Source organism: Astatotilapia calliptera, chromosome 9 (genome assembly GCF_900246225.1).
Source record: "Astatotilapia calliptera chromosome 9, fAstCal1.2, whole genome shotgun sequence".
In the NCBI taxonomy this organism is placed as follows: Eukaryota; Metazoa; Chordata; class Actinopteri; order Cichliformes; family Cichlidae; genus Astatotilapia; species Astatotilapia calliptera.
Window position 1 is genome coordinate 4,650,295 of NC_039310.1, and position 22,832 is coordinate 4,673,126.

The following is a 22,832-nucleotide window of genomic DNA, read 5'->3' on the forward strand; positions in this document are numbered from 1 at the left end:
TTGTGTTATTTTGTAGCTGAATACGATGTTTGTGTGATTATCAGTGAAAGCAGCAGTGAGGAGGATGGAGAGAGAGAGAGGACAGAGGCTGAAGTTAGAAACACTAAAAGGATTTTTCATGGATTTCATGGATGGTTTGATTTCCAGCAGGACACTTAAACATGTCAGTGGACGTCCTAAAGAACATGTTCACTGATATGAAACGTGTCATTGAACAGGATCAATATCAGTGGAAACAGGGACGACATTTCAGCAGCAACAACTAAACACTGAACAATGAGCTCTGTGATTAATGAGGACATGAAGTCAGACATTAGGAGCAGCAGCAGGAATGAGAGTGAATCCATGAGCTGCTGTCACATCAGCGTGAGCTCACACATCTGACACATGTTCTGATGTCAGCAGAGTCTTCTCACTCAGTTTGTCCCACTGTGGGCAGAGCACAGCTGGTTCACCTCTGAGCCTCACTCTGAACCACAGCACTGTCACTCATCAGGACATCACACTGAACCAGAGTCTTCCTCAGCACCTTCATCCTCACTCCCCATGTTTGTGCCACTAAACTCTGTGTCTGTAGTTCTGTCTGTTCTGTCTGTAACATCAGAGTTCACTACAAAGAAGCTCTCCACACATTCTTATTTCTGTCTAACAGCAGCGTCTGAATGACCAACAGCAGCAGATTAAAATACTGCCCCCTAATGACACCACACAGGTACTACATGTAGATGTGAGTCTACAACACACAGCGTACGACTACCAATGCAGCATCATGCTGAGTGCACACACACATTTCTGATCAACACAAAATATTATTTTATCTGAGAAACTAATGAGAGTCGTTTAGTGCTGTGTGTATCTGAAGAACTAAACTACTGATCAACACTGATCAATGATGTTAATGATCACATCTGGACTCACCGAGCCTTTCTGCAGTTCCTCACAGCTGGAATCAGTCTCTGTCGTCCCCGCTCTGATGTGTTGTACTTCTGCAGGTCCAACTCATCCAGAACCTCCTCTGACATCTGCAGCATGAAGGCCAGAGCTGAGCAGTGGATCTCAGAGAGTTTCTCTGATCTGTTCTCTGACTTCAGGAACTCTTGGATCTCCTGAAATAATGAGAGGTGGTTCATCTCCATCAGACAGTGGAAGATGTTGATGCTTCTGTCAGGAGAGATTTTATCATCATCATCATCAACATAATCTTCACTGTTCATCCACTTCAGGTTGTTGATGACTCTCTGGATGGTTTCTGGACTGATCTCTGTCTGACCCAGCAGACCTGCTAAGAGTCTCTGGTTGGACTCCAGACAGAGGCCATGAAGGAAGCGAACAAACAGGTCCAGGTGGCCATTTTTACTCTGGAGGGATTTCTCCATGGCTCTGCTCAGGAAATAATCCAGAATACATTGGTAATCATCATCTTCATCATCATCATCATACTCCTCATCCTCATACCAGTCTATCCCCAGGAAGTTCTTCAGCACCTCTGTCTTCCTGTTGGTGAAACAGTGGAACATGTAGACTGCAGCCAGAAACTCCTGAATGCTCAGATGAACAAAGCAGTAGACTGGTTTCTGGAAGATCACACACTCTCTTTTGAAGATCTCTGTACAAACTCCTGAGTACACCGAGGCCTCTGTCACATCCAGACCACACTGCTCCAGGTCTTCTTGGTAGAACATGATGTTTCCTTTCTCCAGATGTTCAAACGCCAGCCTCCCCAGCTTCAGAAGAACTTCCCTGTCAGCCTCCGTCAGCTCCTGTGGACTCGTCTCATGTCCCTCGTGGTACTTGTTCTTCTTCCTCTTTGTCTGAACCAGCAGGAAGTGTGAGTACATGTCAGTCAGGGTCTTGGGCAGCTCTCCTCTCTGCTCTGTAGTCAACATGTGCTCCAGAACTGTAGCAGTGATCCAGCAGAAGACTGGGATGCTACACATGATGTGGAGGCTCCTGGATGTCTTCATGTGGGAGATGATTCTGCTGGACAGCTCTTCATCACTGAATCTCCTCCTGAAGTACTCCTCCTTCTGGGCGTCAGTGAAGCCTCGTACTTCTGTTAGCCTGTCAACACATGTAGGAGGGATCTGATTGGCTGCTGCGGGTCGGGAAGTTATCCAGACGAGAGCCGAGGGAAGCAGATTCCCCTGGATGAGGTTTGTCAGCAGCTGGCTGACTGATGACTTCTGTGTGACATCAGACAGCAGCTTCCTGTTGGTGAAATCCAATGAAAGTCTGCTTTCATCCAGGCCGTCAAAGATGAACAAAAGCTGAGAGACAGCCAGCTTCTCTGCTGAGACCTTCTGTAATGTTGGATGGAAAACATGGAGCAGCTCCAGAAGACTGTACTGCTCATCTCTGATCAGGTTCAGCTCCCTGAATGAAAGCAGAACCACCACACTGACATGTTGGTTCTCCAAGCCCTCTGCCCAGTCCAGAGTGAACTTCTGCACTGAGAAGGTTTTTCCAACACCAGCCACGCCGTTGGTCAGAACCACTCTGATGGGTCTCTGCTGGTCAGGTAAGGCTTTAAAGATGTCCTGGCACCTGATTGGAGCGTCATGGAGGGCGTCCATCTTGGAAGCTGTCTCCAGCTGCCTCACCTCATGTTGGGTATGAACCTCTTCAGTCTGTCCCTCTGTGATGTAGAGCTCAGTGTAGATCCTGTTGAGGAGGGTTCTACTTCCTGTTTCATCACTTCCTTCAGTCACACGTTCACATCTCCTCCTCAGACTGATCTTATGTTCATCTAAAACCTCCTGCAGACCAACATCTGCTGAAAGAAAAACAGAAAGAAAACTCTTCAATGTCTGAACAACAAGAAGTCCAGTTTCAGAAATGAGTCCATCAGCAGACAGATGTTCAGTCTTACTTTGTACACAGCTGCTCTGACTGGCTGTCTGCAGTCCAGCTCTGGATCTTTCTCCACACTGGGGACAGGACCAGTCTCCTGATGAAGCAGACTGGTCCCAGTATGAGCAGATGCACTGTCTGCAGAACCAGAAACATATCCAAGGTGAGCAGGTTCCCCTCCAGCATAAACGCTAAGCAGCTAAAACATGTATGAATGTAAACAGTGTCCCAGCTGTCAGCCACATTACAGATGTGGTTTCTGACAGCTGCTCCAGCTGCAGGATCAAACACACACAGGTCCAAACATCTTTGTCTTTGCTGCTTTGTTCTGATTGAACACAACATGTAGTTCTTGTCCCAGCTGAGCATTAGTTATGTAGCCTTTAGGAGCCGGCACAGGGAGAGGAGAAGTTATTACCATCAACCCACTGCTGACTCAGAGGGTCATGCAGTGGGCCAACCATGTGTCCACTTTTATGTTAATCATTTAATTCATTAGTATATTTGTTATTTTCAGTGACTATGACGACTCCAAATTATTTTGGAAACATGACTAATTTCTGTAATCTATTACTTTGTGACATGGACTGTACAGAAGGACAGAAACATGGAGCAACATCACAGGTGGAACTATTGCTGTCAGGTCAGGTGCTCCCCAGTTGCTTTGGGGACTTTTGCCCACTGCTGAGATGGAAGACAAACCGAGTGCACGGTGTCTTCATCGCTCCTGAACTTGACCAGCATTTGATTTCATCTTTGTTATTGTGGCAACATTGCTGGGGCCCGTAACATAATATCAAACCACACAAGGAAGGAGGAGAGGTAGGAAAGATTAAGGAAAGGATGCAATCAAAGGGAACACTAACAAATCAGCTTCTGTACCATCTCTGGGTTCTCCTGGGGACCAGTCAGACCCTTTTTATAGATTTATTTATTATTCACGTGTGTGATTCTTCTATTTTCATTATCTTTGTCACATCTGTATTTTCAGACTTCCTCTCACTGCCTATATAAACATGGACCCTCCCACGACCCCCCTCCTAACAACACAAACCAAAGGAATAAATGACTTTCATAGAGCGTTATATAACTGTGTGCATGTTTATCTTTATTCATGCAGACCTGCTCTGATTATTCTCTTCATTCTCCAATGGACAAAAAGATCTGTGCCAGACTTTGTAAAGCTGGAGAAATATTCACACATTAATTCCATAATGTAAAACTCATTAAACATGACTCTGACACCAGTCCCAGTAAAGGGGACGATGCACAAGCTCATGTTGACCAGGACACGTTTTCCTCTGGGTTTAACTAATCAGACTTTTCTCTAAATCTTTCACAGCATCTCCTAAGTTCAGTGTCAGGAGTGAAGCTTCACCACAATCATGCTCACAGCTCCGGTCTCTGCTGATCAAACTACAACACTTATATTAGAACTACACTTCTAAATGTTGTCAAAGGAGCTTGCAAAGAAAAGCGTCTGGACTTCTTTAAGTTGCTTGAAGACGTTTCACCTCTCATCCGAGAAGCTTCTTCAGTTCTAAGGTCAAATGGTGGAGAGTCCCAGATATAAACCTAGTGGGAGTTTCCCCCCACAGAGGGACAAAAGGACCCCCTGATGATCCTCTAGTCGCCTGAGCCAAGGTGTGAAACTGGGTGTGGGTCCCAATCAGCCAGAGTTTCAGGTGTGTTCATTGTGAAACCTGGCCCCACCTTATCATGTGATTTCCTGAGGTCAGATGGCCCAGGATGTGAGTGGGTGTTAAGGCGTCTGGGAAGGATCTCAAAACTGGATTATAGATGGCAGAGAGTTGGTGTCGTAAACCCCGCCTCTGTTCAAAGATGGTCGCTCACAGTGGACATAGATGCTTCTTTCACTCCTCTTTCAAACCATCTGTCCTCTCTGTCCAAAATGTGAACATTGGCATCCTCAAAGAGTGACCTTTGACCTTAAGATGCAGATGGACTGCTGAGTCTTGTCCTGTGGAGGTGGCTCTTCTGTGTTGTGCCATGCGCTTGTGAAGTGGCTGTTTGGTCTCTCCAATGTAGAGGTCTGAGCATTCCTCGCTGCACTGTACAGCATACACCACATTGTTAAGTTTGTGTTTTGGCGTTTTGTCTTTCGGGTGAACCAGTTTCTGTCTGAGCGTGTTGCTGGGTCTGAAATACACTGGGATGTTGTGCTTGGAGAAAACTCTCCTGAGTTTCTCTGATACACCGGCTACATAGGGGATGACAATGTTGTTGCGTCTGTCCTTCTTATCCTCCCTCGCTGGTGTCTGGTCTTCTTTTCTGTGCCTCTTTGCTGACTTTAAGAACGCCCATTTAGGATAGCCGCACGTTTTGAGTGCTTCCTTTACATGTGTGTGTTCCTTCTTTTTCCCTTCAGGCTTAGAGGGAACATGTTCTGCCCGGTGGTGTAGGGTCCTGATTACTCCAAGTTTGTGTTCCAGAGGGTGATGGGAGTCAAAGAGGAGGTACTGGTCCGTGTGTGTGGGCTTCCGGTAAACTTCGATGTTGAGGTTGCCGTTCTCTTCAATGTGCACGGCGCAGTCCAGGAAAGGCAAACAGTTATCCTTTGTGTCTTCCCTGGTGAACTTGATGTTTTTATCCACAGCGTTAATGTGCGCAGTGAAGGATTCCACTTCTTGTGTCTTGATTTTGACCCAGGTGTCGTCCACATATCTGTACCAGTGGCTGGGTACTCTTCCTTTGAAAGAGCCAACGACACCAACTCTCTGCCATCTATAATCCAGTTTTGAGATCCTTCCCAGACGCCTTAACGCCCACTCACATCCTGGGCCATCTGATCTCAGGAATTCACATGATAAGGTGGGGCCAGGTTTCACAATGAACACACCCGAAACTCTGGCTGATTGGGACCCACACCCAGTTTCCCACCTTGGCTCAGGCGATTAGAGGATCATCAGGGGGTCCTTTTGTCCCTCTGTGGGAGGTCACTCCCACTAGGTTTATATCTGGGACTCTCCACCATTTGACCTTAGAACTGAAGAAGCTTCTCGGATGAGAGGTGAAACATCTTCAAGCAACTTAAAGAAGTCCAGACGCTTTTCTTTGCAAGCTCCTTTGACTACGATGACCTGGATGACTGAGAACCTTCACAGACACTTCTAAATGTTACTTTAGGAAACTTTGCTGTCAAAGCTTCTTTGTGTTACTTTTATCATTCTTGTAATGAGTCATATGCATGAAGCAGATTAAAAGGAAATCAAACCAATCAGACAAAACTGTTTCAGGTGATCACTGCAGTCTTCTCCACCTATACAATAAAAGTATGTGAAGCATTACCTGCTGTGACGTCTTTGTGCAGCAACTCTAAACATTTGTGTAACTGCTGATCGTTCACGTCAGTTTGACTTAGTTGCTGCTTCTAAAACCGTTTCTTATTTTTCTCTGACGTCCCTCGTACGAACGACTTGTTTGCTTTGTGTCACTGTCTCCTGAGACTCGGCTCACAAACACTATACTGTCAAAAGTATTCAGTCTCCACTGAACCACAGACTTCAGGTGTGCCAGTCACTTCCACAACCACAGGTGTATAAAACCTGGGCATGCAGGCTGCTGCTACAAACATCTGTGGAACGATGACTCAGGAGCTCAGTGAACTACAGCGTATGACTGTGACAGGATGCTACCAGTGCAACGAGTCCAGGTGGGACTTTCCCCACTGCTACATGTTCCACTGTCACTGTTAGTGGAACAGCGATGAAGAGTCACGATCACAGAGTGGGGTCATTGGATGCTGAGGGACACAGAGGTCGCCGACTTTCTGGAAATCACTACAGACGACCAAACTTCACATGGCGTTCAGATAGCGTCATGAAATGTGTTTCCATGGCAACCGAGCTGCATCCAAGCTTTACATCATCAAGCACAATGAAAGCCTCTGATGGACTCTAGAGCATGGAGACGTGTTCTCTGGAGTGACCAATCACACATCTCCATCCGGCAATCTGATAGGCTGATAGAGTCTGAGTTTGGTTGGTGGTTGCCTGGACAACAGTACTTAAATATAAAGTTCTCGTCAAACAGTGTCTGACCTCACAAATGGGCTTCAGGAAGAACGAGGGCCTGCATCCTTTGGCGGACGCATTTGTAGACGGATTACGTCACAGCGGTTTGACAAAGGCTGTCCAAATTTGAAGACTCCTCCAAGTGCGGCCGACAAACGCGTCCTTCTTTTCCCCAGATTTGAGGGGTGGGACGGGTGTAAAACCTACATGGCTCAACCTATCCCAGAATTCATAGCGCAGCCCAGCTCAGTTTCCAACAATGGCGGCAGCTAGTTAGTTTTAATGTTACTCTTATTATTCTTTCTGGGTAACAAAATAAACGTTTAACATATTTTCAGGCGAGAATGTAGCTGTGTAAACCTCAAATATCTGCTCAGTTTATCAAGACACCGCATATTTTCAAAAGCGCTCCGACGTTTTCGGAGACGTCTGTTACCCACTAGCTCGATAGCTAGCCGGGGGCTAGGCTAACTAGAGCCGTGAGAACACCGGACTCCTGGCAAATCGTTTTCAAACCCACCGCCGTCTTTCCTACTCAGGTTAAACATGATATATGAGTCACTTAGATAACTTAAAATGTTATTGTTTGGCTTTTTTTTTAGTATTTTATTTGTTCCTGAGTAAATCGGTTTGTCTGAGATTAAAATTATAGTTTTCACACAGCTGAATAAACGTCAAGCAGACAGCTGATTATCAGAAGTGTGAGATGCTCGAGAATATACTCCGTTGTCCTGTTATATTTTAGATAGCAAGGAGTTTATTAAACTTCACCGAAACAATCTGCAAATGTCATTAAAATTTAATAAACTATCATCTTGTCTTTATTTTTAGTTAGCACCTTAAACACTTAAAGCTGTAATGATGTGACCTGGTTTTCCTGAGACAGGAGGAACTGATGATGGCCTCCAGGGGTGGCAGAGGGAAGCCAGTGATGATTTGGGGGTGTTAATGACCCTCTCTGCAGCCTTCCTGTTCTCAGTCGTGGCCCCTGAGTACAAACAGCAGGCAGGAGGAGAGCACGCTCTCCAATGAGGAGGGTAGAAGGCCAGCAGCAGCTTCTGGTCCAGGTTATTCTTCCTCAGGACACAAAGGACGTGCAGCTGCTGGGCCTTTTATACCAGGGTGATGGTGTCATGAGAGGGCAGTGGAGCTGTCTGTGCCTCCTGCAGTCCATTATGACTTCTTTGGGTGATGTTCAGCTTGAGGTTATTCTCTGAGCATCGACGTGTTCTCTGCTAGGGCTGTTCGATACAACCATCTATGACGATATGTGAACGTCTGTCGTTTCAGATTATACGCTATTGTTTGTTTGGTGGTGTCACAAAATAAACGGTTTATTTTTTCATCATTTTGATGGTCACAAGTTCTCGCTTCCTCTTATATTTGAAATAACCACGCTACAGGCAGGCAGGCGTAGTCATTAGCAACAACAATGGTAAATCCATCCGTTTGTTTATTTTCTACATAAACCTTTCACAATAAAGCTCAAGATTAGGGATGGGTACCGGTTCTGACATAAACGGTAGTAACCAGACCGAAAAGCAGCGCACATTTCGGTGCTTATTTCGGTGCTTTTTTTCCCTGAGATGTGATACACTTCTAGCCAATCATTTTACATTTCCGAGGATAGTAGGCGGGGCCAGGTACGTACGTTCTTTTAGAGCAGAGCTACAGATTAAAAATGTCCAAGGTGAAGCGGTCAAAAGTCTGGCTGTACTTCACAGCAAAAGATGCAAACTCAGCAGCAACAAGTGCTTTAAGCTGATACTGTGATACTGTCAAAGGAGGTAACACCTCGAATCTGATGACACACCTGGCGACGCATAGCGTTTTTTTTAAAAGCCCAGAAATGCGCCGTATTTGATAGCTTGCTGCGAGACCTCACACCGAGCGCATCTACTGTGCGTGGGTTGCCTGTTATGCAACATCCCCCAAAAACCTGAAGAGGAGAGTCCTGGCCCCTAGCCCTGCCAGTGTAGCAGAAATGATGAGGATGATGATGCAGCAGCAGCCGTTCTTCTCTGCGTGAGTAGCTTACTGTTCGTGTGTAATTTACGTTGAGTAGGCTAACCACGTTATTACATTAATGCAGGTAAGGTGAACTAGCAAACATCATCATAGCTACATGCGGCTGTCCTCTTGTTTGATGGCAGATGCTCCCTTCACCCTGGCCAAAAAGGCTAAAATGACCAAAGAAAAAGAGGAAAACAGCTAAACATGAGAGGTTTTTGGACAAAGTTGGTGTTTTTTCCATTGTTTAAGCACTGCTTCCAGCCAAGAGTGATACCATATATGCCCCATAGCTGCAGAAAAGGCTAACATTGTTATCTTTTTACAAAAAACAGCTGAACATGAGAGGTTTTTGGACCAATTTTGTGTTCTCCATTCGTTAAGCACCGTTTGAGCACCGGCACCGTTTCAAAAGCACCGGTTTGGCACCGGTATCGGATAAAACCTAAACGATACCCATCCCTACTCAAGATCCTGTTGAGACTTTTCAAAATAAACTGACAAATGACAAACAGAAGGACCAGTCCAAATAAATCAAGGACCTTACTCCTAAACGAGGGGCTAGCTCTGTAGCACGGACGTGGTTTGGTTAGGAGAAGTCTGACATGGACCAGAAAACTGTACGATGCAAATGATGGAACAAACCACAGACTCAAACACAACAAATCTCGGCTACCACCTACACAAGAATCACAGAGTGATCACAGAGGCAGAGTGTGGAGAGAATTTACGGATGAGGAGCAAAGAACAAACCTCAGATTCAAACCTTAGAAAGGCTTTTCCCCGCACCACGCCGTGTGATAAATACAAAGAAAACGTTCCTCATGTGTAAGAATGTATCGTTTCATGCATCAGCCAAAACACTCAACTCCAGCTACACAACACCCAGCTGGAAACACTTCACACAAGTCGATTTGCCTGAGATTCACAGAATTTACAGAAAATGTTTGTGATGTCCAGGGCTCGCAAAACCGCCTGCCCGACGTCCCAGGGCTAGCGATTTTTCGAGTTGGGCCACCAAAATCCATCTCAGCCCTGCCCGTCGGGTATCGAATGCCAGGACTGCCATAATTAATTAATTAAATACACCATTAAATAATTAAATGTGGCAATAATTAATTAAAATTGGAATTAATTAATTAAATAAATAGTTATGGCACATGTAATTAATTAATTGACACATGTAATTAATTAATTATTGACACATTTAATTAATTATTGACACATTTAATTAATTATTTAATGATATATTTATTTATTTCATTTTGGCAGTCCTGACGCCTGGCTCTCATCATGAAATAATTTTATCTGTCAGCCTCACCCATCAAACTCAGGGGGCGGGGTTAACGCTGCCCATGCAGCTTCTCTAACATTTGATTTGACTTACTTTGCACAGCAAACAAACAGGTCGATCCTAGATAATCGATTGCTTGTGTAGACTTGGGGCAGGCAGGTATCCCAGAATGCAGATCAAATCACAAGCAGCAATGGTGGTGGTGTAGTTTAAAATACCCCGTTTTTCTGTCACCAGCTACACTTTTAACAGTGTTTTAGCCGCGAATGTCGCGCCGTATGTCTGGTCAGGTTGTCAACATAGAACATGTTTGCAAAAGTGCTCAGATGTTTTCAGAGATTTCACTAGCTCTGCTAACAGTTAGCATGCAGAGTGCACCGAGGGGGTTACGTTAACCGGTTTGTTTACATATTCCACTCTCCGTGTTCCACATGTTGCATTCGCAGATTCTCATTTTCACCGAACGATCGTCTCTTTCCGCCTGGTTTTGTGTCTCTGTGCTTCTGTAACATAAAGAACGAGCTGACATTTTTCTCACGAAACCAGCGATCAGCTCAGCAGACCCTCAGTTTACCTGCATGCATCCTCCTCCTCATCTGTCAGCTGTTTAACACCTGCTGCTAATTCAAGAAACACGCCTAGTTACCTGGTGATAGTCACAGTTTAACTGGGCAGCCGGTGCTCGATATAACGCAATGTCAGCGCATTTTTCTGCACAAGATAAGTAAATATAGTGTTTTCCCCGAGCGCAGAGCTGCTGGAGCTCGTTTCCTTACAGAGCACTTTATAGGCGAACAGCTTTATCAGCGGCTGATGTCCAATCACCGGCACACAGCTTTGAAACCTCAGCTGAGTTTTAGCTCTCAGTGGTTAAACGCTGGACTTCATTCACTCAGGTTCTGTCTGTCGGGTCACGTTTACTTCGCTGTTTTATTTACAACTTTCATTCCACTTTGATCTGCGACAAACTGACGGTTCATCTCTGCTACAGTGTTGTTAGACTGCTATGTGTTTGTGTTTTTTATGCTGTAGATTTTCACGTCTCTGGAATAGTTGACAGTTAGATAGTCAGCTGGGAAACTTTGTGTTAACTCATGGAGCTGAGGATATCGTGGACATGCTGACCTCGCTGCGTGGTGTACAGAGCGAGGTCAGCATGATTAATATTCACAATAAAAATATTAGCCGAACATCATGAAGTCTGTATGTGTTTCATAGTGTGGAACAACCTTTGTACAGTTAAAGCCAGCAGTTACTACATGACGGAAACACCAACGTTATCTCTTTTATGTGTTTATACACAGGTCACGCTGATTACTGAACAAAAACCCAAAGATCAGATGTTAAACAGATTTATTTGCTCTCTCGCCTCCTTAAACATGTTTTTAATGTTAGTTATAATTCAGACTGAAACACGTAGGACACATAAGAACATCAGGAAATAAAACACCGATAAATATAACCTCAGTAAAAGAAGTCAGCGGGGGTTACTACAGCTGTGTACCGGGGCCTGCGCTTTGTCGGTGGGATTGCTTGCGAGGCGAGCGGGTCTATCCCACGCTTTGCCGTGAGACTGGGCAGACATCTCCGAAATCATCGAAGCACTTTTGCAAAGAGGCTGTATCTTGACAAACCGACCAGACACATGAAGATTAAACCGCTACATTCTCGGCTAAAAAAATATTAAAACGGTATTTGGTGACACACACACAGGGTTTTTCAAAGCTCAGTTCTGTTAGCTTCCACATGCCGGTTGTTGTGTGCTAGAAACAATGGCCACCAGGCCAAAGCAATGGTTTTGACTCGATCAGCGTTAGCCCCGCCCCCTGAGTTTGATGGGTGAGGCTGACAGATAAAATTATTTCATGATGAGAGCCAGGCGCCAGGACTGCCAAAATGAAATAAATAAATATATCATTAAATAATTAATTAAATGTGTCAATAATTAATTAATTAAATGAGTCAATAATTAATTAATTACATGTGTCAATAATTAATTAAAATGTGAAATACATAAATAATTAATTACATGTGTCAATAATTAATTAAATGTGTCATTAATTAATTACATGTGTCATAACTATTTATTTAATTAATTAATTCCAATTTTAATTAATTATTGCCACATTAAATTAATTATTTAATGGTGTCACTATCAAAGGACCCTGGATCTATATCGGACAACCATCCATCTAAAAGCAGTGAAGGTAGGTCTGAAAATCTGTTGAAAAGTGAAAGGCCACAGGGAAAGCTAAAGGCTAGGCCTGAAACTCTGATTGTGGGTGACTCTGCCGTAAAGGATGTACAAAGGATGTGCGGTAAGAAGACTAAAGTCCTCTGCTTTCCTAACGATATGGTCAACAACCTGAAGGAGAGAATTCTTCAAATTGCAGATGAATATCCAACTGTGACAAACATTGTTCTGCATACAGGGTCAAACGATGTGTCCAAACAACAGTCGGAGGTTCTGAAACGGGACTTTACTGGAATATTAAACACTGTAAACTCTCTGAATGCAGCTGTATTCATCAGTGGGCCTGTACCGCCGGTCAGAGGAGGAGACGAGAGATTCAGCAGGTTGTTTACACTGAATAAATGGCTTATATCAGCATGTGCTGACCACTCGGTGCATTTTATCAACAACTTTAATATTTTTTGGGAACGCAGGCATCTGTTTAAAGCAAATGGATTTAATTTTAACAAGTCAGGGGTGAAACTGTTCACCTCCAACTTGTTTTATTCCATACGTCATCCATCCGTGCTTGGTGCCAAGGCTGAGATAAACGAGGAGTTATCTCATAAAGAGGAACAAACAGTACTCCAAGAACAGACAAAGCCCAGCAGAAACCTTGAGGAGGAGCCTCATCTGCCCCCACCCGGGAAGAGCCTCAGAAAGGAGAGACATCTGAGGCAAGAAGAGGGGTCCCTATTTGCCTCCAACTCTCTCAACAACTCCAACGACCAGGACAAGGGACCACGACCTTCCCCAGTCCCCAAACCCCTGACAGGCCATCACCCCCATCACCCTCCTCCCCCTCCCTTTCTCCCTCCTCCCCACACCTGAAATTCACTGAGGAGACGATGGAGCGGGTCAATGCTGGGCTCAGATCTACCCCCCGTCCCAATCCCTTTTTGTCCCAATCGAAGTCACATTGCCCAGCCTCGCCCCCCTTAGTTCCTCCTTACCACCTTCATGCTCTGTCTCCACAGTCTGATGTGTGATGTGTGGAGGGTCCGGGCTGTGAGGATTATGGCAGTGATGACTTTTCCCAGGAGAAGCTGGGACCCTGTTTACTAGAAGGTTTTAAAATTTCTGTACTTTTAGGTGACAGGAGACATGTGGCCTGGTCAAAACACAGAGAGCTGCACTCTAAAAGATCTTTAAACATAGTAAACATAGCTTGTGTGCCACAGACTGCTCCCAAACACGAGGGGACAAGTAATACCTCTAAAACACTTAAGTTGGCTTTATTAAACGTTAGATCTTTAGCTGGGAAAACATTTTTAATTAATGATTTAATCACTGAGCACAGCCTTGATTTTATGTTTTTAACTGAAACTTGGTTGGACCAAAGTAACAGTGGAGCTGTTCTCATCGAGACGACCCCTCCTAACTACAGTTTTATCAGTGAGGCCAGGGTGAGCAGGAGAGGAGGAGGGGTTGCTGTCTTATTTAATGAATCATTTCAATGTAAGCAGCTATCTCCTGGAAGTTTTCAGTCTTTTGAATATGTGGCTTTACAGCTGAAGGCCCCATCCAAAGTTGTGTTTCTTAATGTTTACAGGCCTCCCAAATACTGCACAGACTTTTTTAATGACCTCAGTGAACTGCTGTCTGTGATCTGTGTTGATTTTGACTGTGTAATTATTGCTGGGGATTTTAACATCCATGTGGACAACCCTCAGGACAAAGGGACTAAAGACCTGAGTAACACTCTGGGCAACTTTGGGCTGACTCAGCATGTAACAGAGGCCACACATAATAGAGGACACACTCTTGACCTACTGATCTCCAAAGGCCTGAGCATTTCAAAGGTTACTGTGTCTGATGTGGGCCTGTCTGATCATTACTGTGTTTTCTTTGAAAGTAAAATCTCAGCCCACACAAATATATCAACAACAGTGATCACAAAACGGTGTATAACTGAACACAGTAGTGCAATTTTTAACCAGGTCTTCCCATTAACACCTGACCTGTCCAGAGGGTCAGTCAATGAGCTCGTCAATAGCTTCAATGCTAACATGTTAAATGTAATGGACACTATTGCTCCCATTAAGGTGAAGGTTATCTCTGGAAGGAAAAAGTCTCCATGGAGAAACTCCACACTGGTGAAAAATGAAAAAAGAGAGTGTAGGAAAGCTGAGCGCAGATGGAGAAAAACAAACCTCCAGGTTCATTATGACATTTATAAAGAGAAACTTCACAATTATAATTTACAACTGAGGAGTGCAAGGAGGTCCTACTTCTCTGACATCATCACTAAAAACAGCCATAATGCTCGGGTCTTATTTTCTACAGTGGACAGGCTAACAAACCCTCCTGTGTCAGTGGCAGCTGAACTTCATTCAACCATGGCCTGCAATGACTTTGCCAAATTCTTCACAGACAAAATCCAAAAAATTAGACAAGCAATTGGTACATCAACAGCAGATCCAGGATATGTACTGTGTCCACCAAAAAACTGTTTAAACACCATGAAACAGTTTCAACCTATTAACAGCAAAGACCTGGAGGACATCTTAGGTCAACTGAACTCCTCCTCCTGCTGTTTAGATGTCCTGCCAACAAGTTTTTTCAAAAAGGTCTCAAAGACTTTGGAGTCAGACCTGTTACAGATCGTCAACTTTTCTTTATTATCAGGTGTGTTTCCAGAATCACTAAAAACTGCTGTAATCAAACCTATACTGAAAAAGGACAATCTTGACAAGACACAAATGAACAACTACAGGCCGATCTCAAATCTCCCGTTTTTAAGTAAGATCATTGAAAAAGCAGTTTCTCAACAGCTCAGTTACTTCTTAAAACGATTACAGGTCACCAGAGAACTTCAATCTATACACCTAAAAACCACAAACCAGGCGAGAAATGTGGGTGTAGTGATGGATGCAGACCTAAACTTAGAAAAACACATTAAGACAATAACAAAGTCAGCTTACTATCACCTCAAGAATATATCAAGGATAAAAGATCTGATGTCTCAACAGGACCTGGAAAAACTAGTCCATGCATTCATCTTTAGTAGGCTTGATTACTGTAACAGCATCTTTACAGGTCTACCTAAAAAATCAGTCAGACAACTACAGCTCATTCAGAACTCTGCTGCTCGAGTCCTCACTAAGACCAAAAAAGTGGACCACATCAGTCCAGCTCTGAGGTCTTTACACTGGCTGCCTGTCCGTCAGAGGATAGACTTTAAAGTCCTGATGCTGGTCTATAAAGCTGTGAATGGTTTAGGACCAAAATACATCAATGACCTCCTGACCCAGTATGAACCATCCAGATCCCTCAGGTCATCTGGATCCGGTCTTTTATCAGTTCCCAGAGTCAGAACCAGACACGGAGAAGCTGCATTCAGCTTTTATGCTCCTTATATCTGGAACAAACTCCCAGAAAGCCTCAGATCAGCTGAAACACTCAGTTTATTTAAATCCAGGTTGAAGACTCACCTGTTCTCAGCTGCATTTGAATAAAGCACCAAATCCACACTTTAAGCTTAAATTTCAAAACTTACATTTAACTACTGATTTTATCTTTGATTTTATCTGTTTTGATTTTATATACTGTTTTGTTTGTTTGTTTGTTTGTTAATTAGTTAGTTTGTTTGCTTGTTTTAATCAATTTTAAATCATGCTTTTTATTTGTTCTTGTTTCTAATGTCTCTGTAAAGCACTTTGAATCACCTTGTTGTTGAATTGTGCTATACAAATAAACTTGCCTTGCCTTGGTGTATTTAATTAATTCATTATAGCAGTCCTGGCACTCCATAATCGGGCTGTCATATTAAGGAAAGATATGTCAATGCTTTTGCATTCTTTCACAAATGTAGCTGAGTAATTACGTCATCGGTGAGCCACTGTCAATATGTGACATATTGAAATCACGTTTGAATTTGCGCTTGTTTTTTGCTTTCACTTTGCAATCGCACGAACTGTGTGTAGAGAGCAGCAGCACTGATTGGTGAGTCACAGATTAATTGTGCACCAATTCCTCTGACATCGTCTTATCAATCGTTAGCTTACTATTCAAACGCGACAAGTGAAATCTCTCGCAGCTTAAACATGTGAGAGGCTGAGTGTGCAAAGAATCGCTGACCGTTATGTAAGTACGTGTGTAAAAGCAGCAGGATTTACGCTGGTATTTTAGTTCTGCAGAGCCAAACACGACAGGTCAGGGTGAAGAAGGAGCAGTTAGTTATGACAAATCAGGCAAAAGATGACGGACTCTGTGGGTTCGTGGGAAAAAGGATTTCACAAACAGATTAAAAGTGTCAATAAAAGCAGTGTTAGCAGCTCTGTACTCTGCAGCTGAGGCTAAGCAGTCTGCTGAAACACAGGCACCATCATTCAGGAGCAGCTCCGAGTCCCTCTGTGACCACTAAAGTGGAGGTGTGGAGCAAGAGGAGGAGGACAGGTGGACGACACCAAAGTGACAGCAAAGAGTTCATGTTGCTAACAGCTCACCTCTCTGCAGCAGACACAGGCTGGGATTTAAAATTAATGGGACGATCTGCAGACCAGCCACTCTTACAGGACACACAGCTGGGTGGAGGTCCAGGTCCAGGTCCAGGTCCAGCTGGTCTCCCTTTGATCCTGTTAGAGAAGAAAAATGTGTTTTTCATTTGCAGAAGCTGATGAAGACTTAGATTACCTTCATCATCCCAAACAGAGAAACAGGTTGCTTTACGTTACTAACAGCTCACCTCCTTGCAGCAGACTCAGGCTGGCGTTTAAAAGTAACGATGCGACCATTAGATCGGTCACTCTTACAGGACGCAGAGCTGGGTCCAGGTTCAGGTCCAGCAGGGCTCCCACTGATCCTGTCACAGAAGAAAAATGTGTTTTTCCATTTGGAGCAACAGAAGCTGATGAAGACTTAGATTACCTTCATCATCCCAAAGAGAAACTTGTTTAAAGGCTGAGAATGAGCAGAAGGATCATCTGAACTAGTGTTAGCAGTGCAAGAACAGAGCGCCACCCAGAGGTAAACACAGTCATCTACACTGTGCAGGGCTACTTGTTTTTAAACAGATACCTGTACCTTACATTAAATGCATCTGAGGTGAGTCTGTGTTGTTGATGGTCCCACTGTGAGCAGCAAGAGTTTTAAATGTTTTATAGAATAAAGGAATTCCTCATTCATTAGAGACCAGGAAACATCAAACAGTTCATTTAAATCAGACACCAAAGTGACAGCAAAGAGTTCATGTTACTAACAGCTCACCTCTCTGCAGCAGACACAGGCCGGCCTTTAAAATTAATGATGTGACCATTCGACCGGTCACTCTTACAGGACACACAGCTGGGTGGAGGTCCAGGCTGGTTCCTGTGAATAATGATGGAGCAGTGATGTGAGTGCTGAGCTGTGACATGGAGAAGAGTCATGGACAGTTAGAGATGGTCATCTCACCTCTGAGCTTTGGTCTGGCTCTCTCTGGCTCTCTTAGAGGGAGGGGCTCCCTCCTCTCTGTCCTCACACTGATCCATGCTGCTCAGCTCACACACACTTTCTACCTGCAGAGGAAACACAAATCATTCATGTGCACATCAACTGATGTCCATCATGTGTGCTGTCCAAACATCAGCTGCTTCTTTCCTGCTTCATCTCAGTGTCAGCTGGATGCAGCCAGACAGCAGTGTGAGGCAGAGGAAGCTGCCATCAGCTGCTCTGCTATCAGGCCACTAGATGGAGCCGTGATATGAGCAGAACTTTGTGCCATCAGAATCTGAACAGAATAGAATTCAACTTTATTGTCATTGCACACATCACAAGTACAAGGCAACAGTTTGCATCCATCCAGAAGTGCTTTAGCTAGAATACACGTACAGTGGGGCAAAAAAGTATTTAGTCAGCCACCGATTGTGCAAGTTCCCCCACCTAAAATGATGACAGAGGTCAGTAATTTGCACCAGAGGTACACTTCAACTGTGAGAGACAGAATGGGAAAAAAAAAATATCCATGAATCCACATGGTAGGATTTGTAAAGAATTTATTTGTAAATCAGGGTGGAAAATAAGTATAAGGACCTCAGCCATCCCAACAACAGACTGTTCTCTCTGCTGAGGTCAGGAAAGCGATTCCGCTCCCTGAAGACCAACACAGAGAGACTGAGGAGGAGCTTCTTCCCGCAGGCGATACGGTCTCTCAATCACACCACCACACAGTGGCGTTTCCACATCGCCTCGCTGTCTCCTCCCATTATCTCCCTAACCCTGAAAGTCTTTTCCACACAAAAGCAACCTCTTGTGTGAGTTAGTCTGCGCCATAGTGTTTCCTGTTTTACTTTTGGTAGTCTGGTGTGCTTCCTGTTCAGCTTTGTTTGCCTGTTTTGTAAGTTAGCTCACCTTCAGCTGTGCTGCCATCCCCATTTGCCCACATTTATGTGTGTGTCTCCCTCTGTGCTGCATCGCGACCTCCCTCATGGCTGTGTGTTCGTTTGTGAGTTTAGTTTTGTGTTTTATCCTGGTCGAGTGTTGTATTTATTTTTCCTTCATGCAATAAAGCTGGATGTTTTTGAGCCACAGTCCTGCCTGCTCCACACAGTTCATGACAATTTATTTGCAACATCTTTCTTCTGTCTCAACATCTGACTTCACCTGTTGACATACCTGACAGCTCATATGTCTGTTCATGTTCCCAGTAATATAATCATTTTGTTCGGTCTAAAGACGTCAGTCTGAATAACAGAAGCAACCACCTCTGTGTACTGTCATAGACTGGTGGTGATAATGACTCCCTGTTGAAGTAGATCCAACATTTACTGGCTAAATTACTCATCGGAGGACAGTCACATGAGAAAACTAGGACACCCTATGAAAACCTGTATATTGTACAACATATTTGGACATATAGATATTTAATATCAATTAAAATCATACTGAGGGATCCAAACAACATAACTAAACAATTAAAAAATAAGAAAATCCTTTTTAAAACTTTATGTGAAATGTAATTTAGAAAGAATGCAATTTCTGGTGAGGAATAAATTAGTACACCCCCACGTGTCATCCTACTTAAACTGGTTAAACATCACGTCAGGTGCACACGATCAGTAGATTGTTACCCAGCATTTTAAAGGAGCCCTATTTAAACCTCAGATTGAGTTTGGTGTGCTCCTGACTGTCGAAGTGAGCGCCATGGTGAGATCTAAAGAGCTGTGTGATGCCCTCAGAAAGACTGGTAAGGGGTTTAAAAACAACTCAAAAGAATTTGACATCAGCCCTTCCACCATCCGGAAGATTGTTTATAAGTGGTGGACATTCAAAACAACTGCCACCATGCCCAGGTCTGGCCGTCCAAGCATATTCTTGCATATTCATAGTGCAAGATTCTCAAAGAAGTCATCAAAAATCCTAAAATGTCATCACAGGAACTACAGCAGGCTCTGGCTCGATGTGAAAGTGCACAACTCTACTATCAGACAGAGACTACACCAGTTTGACTTTCACAGGAGCTGTGGAAGGAGAAAACCGCTGCTCTCTGAGAAAATGGTAAATGGCCTGTATAGCGCTTTACTAGTCCCTAAGGACCCCAAAGCGCTTTACACATCCAGTCATCCACCCATTCACACACTGGTGATGGCAGCTACATGTAGCCACAGCCACCCTGGGGCGCACTGACAGAGGCGAGGCTGCCGGACACAGGCGCCACCGGGCCCTCTGACCACCACCAGTAGGCAACGGGGGAAGTGTCTTGCTACAATGTAGCTGCCATCACCAGTGTGTGAATGTGTGGATGACTGGTTGCCCAAGGACACAACGACCGAGACTGTCCAAGCCGGGGCTCGAATCAGCACCCTTCCGATTACAAGACGAACTCCCAACTCTTGAGCCACGATCGCCACGAGAAACATTAAGGCTAGACTGAAGTCAGACCGAACGTAGACAAAGACCACGACTTCTGGAATAAAGTTCTTTGGAGAGATGAGTCATTTGGACACCAGAGCAGTCAAGATGTTTGGCGTAAACCAAATCCAATCTTCAAAGAAAAGAACCTCATACCAACTGTGAAGCATGGAGGTGGCAGTATCATAGTTTGGGGATGCTTTGCTGCAGCAGCACCTGGCCAGCTCACCATCATAGATCATCATCTGACTGTGTATCAGGGGGTGCTTGAAGAACATGTGAAACCATCTGTTAAAAAATTAAAGCTGAAGCAGAACTGGACACTGCAGCCTGACAATTAGGGCTGGGTATCGTCACTGATTTCTAGAATCGATTCGATTCCGATTCACAAGGTCCCGAATCGATTCGATCCACGATTCGATTCAATTCGATTCAATTCGATTTGAATCTGGGAAATTTTGCCTCAGACAGTCAGAAATATTAGAATTCAGATCAGTACATTTACATATTTTTGTATCTATAAAAAGGAAGCTGACACTCACAAGACTTTATCAAATGTGTAAACATCACAGCAGAGGCCTTTGTGTCAAAGTAGCTGAAGATAAAACACAGAAACACATGAAGGTGATTTTCCTGTTCTGGGATTTTATAAAAATATTCTGCAGTACATCAAAAACGAAACAAAACCATTAATCAACTTATGAACATTACCTCTGACGTTACAGCGGTTTTATTAGAGACACAGCGTTTTGCATTTTGCATAATTTTAAAAAGTTTAAATTTGTTCAGAAGCCTATTGAACGGCAGAAATTAGGTTTTCTTTTCGGAAGTAAGTAAAAGGGAAAAAACAGCGGCCGACAGCCTGTAAACAACGGTAGACTTGTGATAGCAAGCAAGCGAATAATGCAGAAAACAGATTTTTAGACGGGAAACTGTTCTTGAAGTACAGACAGAGAGAGAGAGAGCTGTGCATCGTGGTGGAAGCAAAACAGTAAAAGAGTGAATTCATGACGATGTTTATGTGAAGCATAGTTTGGATCTTCTTTTGCTGCTGGTTCAGTCAATATTGTTTGGAGAGACATCAAACTAACAGCTTTAGAATCAGCGCAAAAAGGGCGTAAACACAAAGCGCGGACCCGCCGAAACATCAAAATCAGCGAGCTGTCGGCTTTCAGCCCCGACCATGTCCGTGCCGTCGGGTGAGAAAGGCGACGTCTCACTGATTCTGATCTGCGGGTCCGCGCTTTGTGTTTACGTCTTTGTGCAGAAGCTGTGTACCTGCTCTCATTTACTGTTTTAAATGTTTGGTGGTTGTCGAAACTGAGATTCTGGCATTTCAGGCAAAATAAATTTATATTAAAAAATCGATTCAGGATTTTAATGAATCGATATCACGTTATCCAAGCCAGAATCGATTTTAATCGATGAATCGATTATCAAAACCCACCCCTACTGACAATACACCAAAGCATACCAGCAAATCCACCAAGGACTGGCTAGAAACTAAGCACAGAGTCCTGATGAACGTCTGTGATGGCTGAAGCCCAAAACATATCCACAGACAGCACAGGTGTTATACTTTATATTACAGTTTAATCAGGTTTTGTTTGCTTCTTTAAATTTAGATGTTAGTTTTATTTATTATGTATTCAGGGTCTGTGTCAGAGATTAATGCAGCCATTACAAACTGAACTCACATCCAACATCTAAATAATAGAATAGCCTTCATTGTCATAAATAAATGCCAAATAAATGTCTATTGAAAAATAATGAGGCACGTTTTTCATTTTTGTTGTTTTTTTTAGCCAAACTAAAAAACACTAACAGGACATTTCCTATAAAACGTTGTTTAATCTTCCAAATTAATTTCATTTATTATTATCAATAATTTAGCTTCATTTTTTGTGTTTAGTTTTTATTTCTGTTTGAACTTTTTGAGCTCTAGTTTTAGTTGTGAGTTCAGTTTTAGTGAACTACAATAACTTCTGTAAGACCGCCATGTTGAATCTGTATCTAGCACACTTCTATCCTAAATATTAATGTAAGCAAATATATCTAAATATTAAGTAATATCCTGCTGTCCCTGTAAATATAAACACCCGGAGCTCAGAGGCTCTCCGGCCGAGCTCAGACCACATTCAGTGTGTTTGGTCCGACTCCCGGAGTCTGATCACACACTAACAAAAAATGGCGGACACACTCGGCCTCATTAGAAAACATTACACACTGACTTTAACGGAGAGACCGGAAATACAAACACGCACAGTTTGTTGTGTGAAGAAACTGTAAAGTTCCTAAACACAAACTGTTAAAGGAGGAAACGAAGCAAACTTACAGTTTCTTCATACCAACAACAAGCTCCACTCCACGAAGCTCAGCAAAGACGAACTTCGAGCAGGAAAAAAAAAAAAAAAAAAACTTCGAGCAGGAAGGAAACACCCAGAGAGGCGTTTGAGGACACTCAGAAGGAAGTCTGTGTTGCATTCAAGTGAAACTTGGAAATTCACAAATCTTCAACCAACACCTTGGTTGATTCATTTCTGCCGGTTTTCCTGTTTGAAGCACAAACATGTGTCATCAC

The 22,832-nt window shown here is 43.6% G+C and overlaps 1 protein-coding gene across 1 annotated transcript in view; it reads right to left on the reverse strand.

The window, feature by feature from the left end:
• LOC113029743 (NLR family CARD domain-containing protein 3-like) overlaps positions 1 to 17,892 on the reverse strand; it is a 34,798-nt gene extending 16,906 nt beyond the window's left edge. The window contains exons 1-5 of the mRNA XM_026180734.1: positions 17,816 to 17,892; positions 17,630 to 17,731; positions 16,870 to 16,998; positions 2,870 to 2,988; positions 919 to 2,773 (exon numbers count right to left, since the gene is read on the reverse strand). Coding sequence (XP_026036519.1) covers positions 919 to 2,773; positions 2,870 to 2,988; positions 16,870 to 16,998; positions 17,630 to 17,731; positions 17,816 to 17,892 — 2,282 coding nt within the window. The remainder of the gene's footprint in view (positions 1 to 918; positions 2,774 to 2,869; positions 2,989 to 16,869; positions 16,999 to 17,629; positions 17,732 to 17,815) is intronic.
• Between the last annotated feature and the right edge of the window lie 4,940 nt (positions 17,893 to 22,832).